Source organism: Alligator mississippiensis, chromosome 1 (assembly GCF_030867095.1).
Source record: "Alligator mississippiensis isolate rAllMis1 chromosome 1, rAllMis1, whole genome shotgun sequence".
NCBI lineage: Eukaryota > Metazoa > Chordata > Crocodylia > Alligatoridae > Alligator > Alligator mississippiensis.
In genome coordinates, this window is record NC_081824.1 from 367,365,136 (window position 1) to 367,375,051 (window position 9,916).

The 9,916-nt window shown below is 51.3% G+C and overlaps 1 protein-coding gene across 1 annotated transcript in view; it reads right to left on the minus strand.

The window, feature by feature from the left end:
- Window positions 1–2,291, minus strand: part of LOC102560898 (heparan-sulfate 6-O-sulfotransferase 2) — a 290,829-nt gene extending 288,538 nt beyond the window's left edge. The window contains exon 1 of the mRNA XM_059721116.1: window positions 1,676–2,291. Within this exon, the coding sequence (XP_059577099.1) occupies window positions 1,676–2,136 (461 nt within the window). The 5' untranslated portion in view covers window positions 2,137–2,291. The remainder of the gene's footprint in view (window positions 1–1,675) is intronic.
- Window positions 2,292–9,916: the final 7,625 nt, after the last annotated feature.

The window sequence follows — 9,916 nt, forward strand, 5'->3', positions numbered from 1 at the left end:
TAGTTAAATGCATCTCAAACATACCTATGCCTATAATGTTTTCCTTGACAAAGAGCCCTAACAGCAGTCCTACAATTTTAGGAAACTGCATTGCCATACTGACTAGAGCTGCCTGAGTTCATCTGATTTTGGAAATTAAGCAGTCATGCCTAATTAGTACTTGGATGGGAAACCACTTCTTGGCTTCTTGTAAATTTAGGTTTTCTTTGTTTCCTTTCAAATAGGAAAGGATATGGATGAACCTGCATCAATTTACACTGTTAACTAAAATCACTTAATGGAAACCACACTTTCAAAAGTTCAAGCACCGGGGATCAATAGATGCATGCTGCTGAGAAAGGAAGACTCATGAGCGCCTTGCATTCAGAAGCTTCTCTAACTTTATACTAACCATGCAGTTGGTCCAATATATCAGGTATTAAAATCTTTGCCTAAAGACTCACCTGACATGGAAATCCCCTAACAAAAAGGGGAAAGAAGGCTACATTTGGGCTCCAAAATGTAGGGTGTCAGCAAAAAAGAAGTTTTACTATACTTTGACATATTTATATAAGTTAAAAAAAACCCCAAAAATGTGAAGAGGCTCCTGCTCCTATGATCTTTCAGCTCTACAGAAGTGTTAATTGTGTGGCAGTCTCCATGTATAGATTTTCAACTTCAATATACCCCAACTACTATCCCCCAAAACAGCTAGAGAAAAGTAAATTGAGCCTTTACAAAACAGAATACAAGAAGAAAAAATGGCAGAGGCACACATCATGACAGGCCTGCAGCACAGGGTTGCATTTAAAAGTTTTGAGGTTGTGTTGACCTGGACTAGGCATAGCTCCCGCCCCACCCCACTCCCTCTGATGGTCCCCTGACAGGCTACCTGTTAGCCAAAGACACCTCGACAGGCTACCTGCTAGCCACCGCCCCTGCCATAGCACCCCGACAGGCTACCTGTTAGCCGCGCCCCCCCCGCCAAAGGCCCCCTGACAGGCTACCTGTTAGCCACGCCCCTGCCATAGACACCCCGACAGGCTACCTGTTAGCTGCCCCCACCCCCCGCCAAAGGCTCACTGACAGGTTACCTCTTAGCCACGCCCCCCCACCAAAGGCCCCCTGACAGGCTACCTGTTAGGCGCCCCCCTGCCATAGGCACCCTGACAGGCTACCTGTTAGCCGTCCCCCCCGCCACAGGCACCCCGACAGGCTACCTGTTAGCCGCCCCCCCGCCACAGGCACCCCGACAGGCTACCTGTTAGCCCTGCCCCCACCCCCGCCAAAGGCACCCCGACAGGCTACCTGTTAGCTACCCCACCACCTCCCGCTAAAGGCACCTGACAAGCTACCTGTTAGTCCACCCCTTGCCCTGACAAGCGCTCTTTAAACAACCGTAAAGGCCCTTCAAATGGGAGCATCTATGCATTCAGGGTGGTTAACTTGCACTAAGCCCCCTGGAAGCACCTGAAAGCTCCACCACTTGGGGCGAGGGTGACCTCTGACCCCTTCCACCTACCTCCAGCCGGGGCCGTGCCAGCCTGCCCCCTCGGAGACGAAGCACCCCTCGGACCCAGGCTCCCCGGCGGGGTCTGCCCAGCCCCCCCCCCCCCCAGCTGCGGGGCTGGCCCTGGGCTCGCCCTGCCCTCGCCCGCCCAGCGGGCTGACGGGACCCGAGGGGCCGGGCGCTGACCTGCGGGTGCGGTTGGCGGGGCAGGCGCGGCGCTCCATGGCGGCGGGCACGCAGCTGGTGAGCTCGGTCCAGTCGGCGTGCAGCCCGCACGTCCAGCCCGTGGAGAAGCGCGAGAAGAGCCAGGTGTCCTTGTCGGCGCCGGGCCGCGGGCAGCTGCACTTCTTCTGCCCGGCGCGACACGAGCAGGGCTGCTCCAGCCGCATGTTGCGCACCAGGTGCCGCCCGAACGTGGTGCCGCCCGTCTTCTGGATGTGCAGGAAGACCAGCACGTCCCGGCCCCGCATGTCGAAGCGCACCCGGCGGCACAGCTCGGCCCGCGCGAACGGCGGCGCCCCAGCGGCGGCGGAGGGAGGCCGGCGGGGGCAGGCGGCGCCGGGGGCCGCGTACTGGTAGGCGAGCAGCAGGAAGAGCAGCAGCAGCAGCAGCGGCGGCAGCAGCCACTTGTGGAGCCGCTCCTCCATGGTGCGTGGGGCGCGCGCTCAGGCGGCCGCTGCCTCCCGCTCCCGCCGGCGGCTCGGCGGCCGCAGCCCTGGCGCACGCATGGTCCCAGCGCGGGCCCCGGCCGCCGGCGCCTCTGGAACTCCGAGCTCAACCGAAGCCGGCAACTCTCTAACCCAACACACGCCGAGCCTCCAGCCAATCCGCGCGCGGGAGCGGCGGGCGCAGCCAATGGGCGAGCCCAGCGTGCCGGCCCACGACACAATGGAAGTGAGGGAGGCGGGGAGGAAAGGGGCGTTCCACGCTCGCTGCAGGTGGCCCGTGGAGACCAATAGCTGTGTCAGGGGCGGCTGCCGCGGCCAATGGGAGTGCGAGGCAGGTGGCGGGGGCACCGAGGGGTGGCAGGACGCGGGGCAGCACCTGTGACACTGGCCGGCCGCGCTGCGCGCAGTGGGGCGAGGCGCCGGGGCGTCCTGCGAGCTGCTCGCGGGAGTGCAGGGGCTGCGCGGGCAGAGGCAGGGTTTGCCCCTTCAGATTTCCTAAATCAGAGAGGTGGAGCAGGAGTTCCGCCGACTCCATCCTCCTCCTTTAAAGGGCGCCACAGGTTTCCTAAAGAAACTAGACCCACTCGACAAAGCACCGTGTTACTCCCCTGTACACCCTCATGCCTCCCAAGGGCGCATCACAAGTCGCGACAACCGCCTGCCCCGCCCAGGACGCTGTTTCTGTTTCCTTCGCACCCTCCCCTTGTGTGCTTCTGTCTCAGATCTGGGGACTCCCTGTCCCCACAAACTAACCGCATTGCCATGAGTACATGGGTGGCCCCCCGCTGTGCATGTATGTTTGTGACAGATCTTAGAATCGGCTTCCTCCGCAGCTGCCCTCTCACCCCCCACCTAGCATACCTAAGGTACATTCATGACACCTTCATCATATGGACATGAGAAGGAATTTGAGGGAAATCCCCCATGACTGTGACAACTCCCACCTGGCCACCCAATGGACCATGGCATCCTCCTCCCAGCAAATTCATTTCTTAAACAGCACTGTGAAAGTTTGCAATGGCCATATCACCCAGAGGTGCATTAAGTTGTACTGGGGCTCTAGACAAACACAAAATTGGAGGCCTCCTCTAGAGGTGCACCAATATATCAGTTGCGTATTGGATCACCTATCATCTTTTTTGGCCAGTGTAGCTGATAATATCACTGATAAATACAGATCCTGGTTTTCTCTGATAAAAAAAAATCCCCAATTTTTTGGATTAAAAAAGGACCCCAAAAGCCACATATTTCTGTGATTAAAATGAAACACCACGATAGATAGATAGATAGATAGATAGATAGATAGATAGATAGATAGATAGATAGATAACATGAAGCCAAACCCTAGCTGTGTTTAAACACTAAAAACTTCAAAACAGTATCTATACATTAAGTTACTGGGGCAAATAGTTTTTTTCTATACATAAAGGAGCAGAGCTATATGGTATCTAATGTGGCTCAAAACTACATACATTTAATCTGGATTTTACAAACACCCATACATGTGCTTACAGATAGATAGATAGATAGATAGATAGATAGATAGATATGTGACAGGCTAACTGGCAGTGACCTAGCCCAGGGGTTTTGAAAGGGCAAAAGATGATTGGAGGACTTGGGATTCCCTTTCCTCACCAATCAGGCCCCAGAGATTCACCCCTCATGCCCCCTGATTGGCCCCTTGGGTCACCCGGAGGGAGATAAAAGGGGCAGCACCCCTGATTCAGGGGAGAAGCTATGAGGAAAGAGCTTTAAAGATTTGAGGTCAAGTCCCAGCTTTGGTGTCTTGGGCTGAGTGAGCTAGCAAAGAGAAAATTCCTCTTGCAGTAGAAAGGAGCTATTGTGTTTTCCACCTTTCTACCCCTCCAGGTACCTAGGCTCTATATTTCTTTGTCTTTTGACGTTCTGTATTTGGTGCCTTTTTTTATATTTCCCCAACCAGTATTGTTTGCTCTACTGTTTGTGTTTTATATTTTGTTAACCCTGTCTTTTTTTCAATGATTGTAAGTGTCTAACCTTTGTTGAATCCTGCCCCCTTGGGGCACTGTAGTGTCCACTATACCCCCTGATTATGCTTGTTATGTTCCCAGTATTTTTCCCTCATTAAAAGGTATATGGTTAAGTCCCCAGTGGTGGTCTAGCTCTGCTCTATAGAGGGTAGAGAGTCCCTACACCTCCCACAGTGCTTGTGCACCTGCTTTGATCCCTTCAATTGGAGAGGAGAGGGGGTACCTTTTGTAGTACCGCCCGGATTACAGATAGATATCAGTGGTGTTTGATTTGATCATGGAAAAATGTGGATTTGGGGTTATATTTTTTTAAGCTGAAAATTTGGGGGGGGGGGGGGGTTGTTTGTTTTTTTTAATAAGAGAAATTCAGGATCCCATGCATGCACATGGCCAGAAATGCAGCCAGCAGCTTGGAGTAAATTGGAGAGGGAAGGGAAGGGAAGGGGCATGGAGTGGGGGGCAAATAGAGGCCCCCGCCCCCACATTGTATCAGAAATCAACCAACCACTACAGCTACCTCCATGCCAGTACTTCTTATCCCAAACCCAGCACTAGATCCATTGTCTACAGATAAGGTCTACATTACAGCCATATCTGCTCTAATCCCACATCCCACATGCACACTTAAAGGATCTGGAGCAGGGATTGTAATCATTTCAAAACAATCCTAAAACCATAGGCAGTCAAAATTAACAGCACTGTGATTAACAGTGCCAGACTCAGACCCAGCTCTGACCTGCTACAATACCAACCCTGAGACAAGGACAACAGAATCCCTTTGGTTGTCACCAACAGCCCCAGCTTGAACACCTCAGGTGCATACGTGCCGACTCCATGGGTGCTCCAGGGCTCAAATGCCCACCAAAAAAAATTCGCAGGTGCTCAGCACCCATGGAGCTGCTTGGAGATGTTAAAAAATGTGCTTTCCTGGAAGCAGCAGCGTGTGACTTAAACCTGGATTTGCAGCATCTATAAATATCAGGCACGTTAGCAGGGCTTTTTGGCACATTTGATTGAAGCTGGTTCAATCAGCTATTATATAGAAGTGTCAAAAAAGCCCCACTAAAACACCTGATCTTTACAGGCACTGCAGACCCGGGTAGAAGTAATGTGCTGCCTCTTCTGGGCATGCACAGGGCTCACACTGAGTTAAAAGTAAAGTGCCGGTTTTGGGGCTTTTTTTTTTTCTTTTTAAACACCCGCAAGCACCCACCAGCAAAAAAAAAAAAAGTCAGTGTCTATGCTCAGTCATATCATTAAGGACCTCCAGTTCCTCCTTGTTAGACAGAAAACCTAATCTGCTTAAGCTTTTTATTACTTACCTTATGAAAGTAAATCATCGCCTCCTTTCATCTTTGACAGTCCCACGCAGCAGGGGCAACACGTAGGGGGAGCACGGGGGTGCACGAGAACCACCTGAGAGCGCCAGTGCACTCTCTATCAGGCCATGCTCCCTGTTTAGCCAGCGGGTAGAGGGGCAGGCGGGAGCACCAGTGCCCCACCTGCGAGTGGGGCCACCAGCAAACATGGCCACGTTGCTTCCAGAAGTGGCAGTGAGACTTCTGGAAGTGGTGCAGCTGCTTTTACAGGGAGTGAGATCAGCCGCAGGGGCCCCCCCTCTCCCCGGTCAGCAGGATCGGCCGCTGGAGGACTCCTCGCCCCGGTCAGCAGGATCAGCCACTGGGGAACCCCCCTTCACGCCCTGAGTTGCTGACTGGTTTCAGGGGAGGCACATGCCCCCCTGACTTGAAGCACCAGACACCCATACCACGCAGTCAAGGATAATCATCTTCCATGAATGTCTTATCTGTGAGTATGAAGATGGTGGATGAGGCTGATCGACAGATTCTGTTGCAACTCGGGCACATGTTTCCATGCAGGATGGGTGGCTCCGGATTCTTGATTCAATTCACAACATGGCATTTCTGCTGCTCCCCACTTTTCCATCTCTAGTTGTCATCATAAGGTTTCAAAATACTGAGATCCTTGCAGCAGGCTCTTCCTCCATTTAGGGCAGTCCGAGGTGATCGTCTCCCAAAAATTGATGTCGATATTGCATTTTTTTCGAGTTGACCTTGAAGTTCTTGAAGCATTTTCTCTGCCCTCCTCTTAAGCATAGGCCTTGACTGAGCTGGCAAAATAAAACTTGCTTCAAGAGTCTGGAGTCGGACATCCAGATGATGTGCCCAGCTCAGCAAAGTTAATGTTGGATGATCATTGCCTCAATGCTCAAGCTGCTTCAAGAGTACCTCTTCCTTGTTAAGGAATGTAAAGTGATGCGCAGTATCTGATTTAACAAAGTTACAAGCACTACTTCAGAAGTCTCATCACCTTTTCCCTCCACTTTATAAGAAATAAAAGCCTTAGTTTAAAACCACATAAGACATTTTAAAATTATTCCTATAAGCAAAGAAAAGGTGTTTGGACTCCTTTGATTCAGATTGCATCTCCTATTAAACCTTAATGGAGAAAGGAATATCCCAGAAAAAGGACTAGACAACTTTAAAGGTGGTTTTAAAAAGCTCCTGCTAGAAGGACAAAGGCAGGTAGCACATGCACTGCATAAGTATTAGCAGACTGCATATTCCTTAGCCAGATGGTGGCCAATCCTTTTAGCAGGTGTTTCACAAGTTAAGTGTCTGACACTTTGATCCCTGCCCTCCAGATACTTACTTGATAGAGTCTGCACCCTGGGACACCAAAATGGAGGCAGAGGGGCAGTGACGTTGGAACCCTGGGTTTGTGTATCTGGGAAACCCAGAACAGAGGTCTTCATGTGGGATAGTGTAACAGGGAGCCAAGAGCTCCTGATACTTTAAGAATGTGCAGCAAGCTAAGCTGACTAACTGCAACCAAGAAGCACAGGCTGGCCCTTAAGTTAAGGGGAAACTCCTGTGTGTGGCTGTGGAGCCATATGCTTCAAGGCATATAAACCCAGGGTCTGAACCACAGCAGTCAATCTGGCTCTGCATGTTGGAAACAGACAACCTTCCAGGGAAGGTGACTGCAGGCCTATAAACACCCAAGCTACTCATGAGCAAGGATTCTGGTTTTCTCTGATAAAAACATCCCCAAGTTTTGCTTTTAAAAAAGTAATCCGAAATCCACATTTGTCCATGTTTAAAATGAAACACCACTATATATACATCTATATATTTGTGGTGTTTCATTTTAATCATGGGGAAAATGTGGATTTTCGGTTACTTTTTTTTAAATCCAAAAATTGGAGGGTTTTGTTTTTTTTGTTGGAGAAAACCAGGATCCCTGTTCATGAGTGCGAAGACAGCCAAGGGGGAAGTATAGCTTGTGACAGAGCATTGACCCAGAGCAGGGAAGAACTTCTGTGAAAGCAGTTTGCTTCTGTTTTGATTTTACTTGTGTTTATGTTTGTTTAGGTACTAGAGGACTAGTTTGTGTCTGTAGAGGTGGTCTGGGGGCTACAGGGGTGCTGAGAGGCACCCAGCATAGAGATATGTAGTGAAGGTCAGGGATCCTGGCGGCAAAGTAGCATGTGAGTAGCTATGCTAAGGTCAAGGACCCTAACAACTATAACCTGAGACTAGGGCAGGGGAGGGCAATTATTTTGGGCAGAGGGCCGTTTGCTGAGTTTTGGCAAGCCATCGAGGGCCACATGACATGCAGCCCAGGGCAGATAAATATTAATTTTCCAAATGTTTTAGGGGCTTCGCGAGCCAGATAGAATGGCCTGGCGGGCCGCATCTGGCCCCCGGGCTGTATTTTGCCCACCCCTGGACTAGGGCCAGGGGCCCGGAGCACATGAGTATGAGATGGGACTGGGGCCCAGAAGCTAAGATCTGGGAGAGTGGACCTTCGGCTGGGGAGGGGGGGAGGTGGGGGAAGCTAGCTAGAAAAAGGGGGCTGGAGTCAGGAAGGCTGAAGCCCTAACAAAGGTCTGTTGGGCCAAGTGGAGAGTTGGGACCAGGGGCTCCCTGCCCCCAACACTGACAGACATCTGTGAGGCATGGGTGTGGCTATGGGGGTAGCTGGAGGTAATGATTATTGCCCCTAAGGCACAACTGGGGCTGTCTTAAAGGGGAAACCATCCCTGTATAGTTTGGGTCAGAGGAGTCCTGAGGTTTGGTGTAGAGAAGACACACTGAGGAAAGCCACCCAGGAAAAGGCTACCCTGGCCTCTGGAAGCAGCCTCCCCAGTTAAAAGACCCTAAGATCAAGTGGTGACATGTGAGAGATAGGAGGTAATGGAAGGCCGGGGAGAATAGGCAGGCATATTTGACGATTAACAGGCATCAGATGCTGGGCAGATTGCCTGAATCTGTCACAGGTGGCAACATGGCATGTGGAGCTACCTGAGGGGAGCTCTACTGTGTTTCTGGGGGTGAGGTGCAATGAAGGGACTGATCTCACTGTGGGTTCTCTGGACCCAGAGCTTGCTGTGAGTATGCAGGTCCAAAAACAGGATTGCCAGGCTGGGCTAGGCCTAGGCATAGGCATAAATAATAAGTTTTGTCCCCTGGGCAAAACCCTGCTGTGTGCTAAGGTGTATGTGTGAGGCTGATGAACGCTAAAGAACAGGGGAGGGAAACTGGGTGGTCAGTTCTCAAGGTTGCCAGCTGTCCAGAAATTTATGGACAGTCAATAAAAAAAAGCCTAAAATTGCCTGTCTGTAAAGTCTGTAAAAACAATCAATCTGTCTCTAAAAATTAAGAAGCCCTGAGCTCATTTCAAGATGCATCATCTGAATGAAGCTAGGCTTAAGCACTGATTCTAGACAGAGAGAGCTGATTGGCACCCTGCAGTGAACTATCAGTGGAGGCTTGCTGGTTCACTGAATCCTCTGTAGTTTCTTTTCCCCTCCCATCCGAGTCAAGTGCTGCTGCTGAGAGTCCTGGGCATCACCTATAATGGCTGCCTAGTGCTCATGCCAAAGGTATGTAGGGCAGGAGGGAGATGGTGTGGCCAGGCCAGAGCTGCAGAGGCAGGAAAGGTTGGGTTGAGCACTTGTTGCAGGGCAGTGGGTTGGGGTTTGTGCTAGTATGGGGCAGCAGGGGAACAGCATGGTGTGAGGTGCAGTAGGAGCAGGGCATCAGGGTGCAGGGGTGAGAAAGGAAACCCTGGGGAAGCAGCACCATGTAAAACCACTGCTGCAGCTGAGTAAGGTTGCCCACCCAAGAACATTTATTTATTTACCGCAAACTTTTTACTGACAACCAAACCTTTTTACTATAGTTGATGTTAAACCCCTAAATTTGAATCTAGCACTTCTAACTGGGGCCTGGCAGCAGGGCAGAGTGTGCCAGAAGAGTTAGATTTACATTCTATTAAACATCATTTAAAAAAGTATCAGTAAAAAAGCTTGGTTGCCAACATGAATGACGCATGCCCCCAGAGACTGTGGGTGCACGGTGACCACCTGCAAGAGGCGGCAGTGGGGGCGTGGCAGTGGTGAGCAGGGAGCTTCCACAGGCAGCCATGGCGGTGTCGGCGGCAGGAGGGGGAGAGGTGGCAAGCACTGACCAGTGGTTGGCAACCACCCACAGACACCACCAACAGCAGTGGCGGTGGCCAGCGGCAATCAGCAACTGCCCACAGATGCCGCTGACAGCTTTGGTAGCGCTCCTTTCAGGGGGTGCACTGCCAATCTCAGGGTGTGCACGTGCACCCACGTGCACCCCCTATGTGTCACCAATGGTTGTCAATAAAAAAATTTGCAGATAGTCAGGAAAAAGAATTTCTTGCGTTGTCAACACTGCCAATCTTCCCTGTCGTAG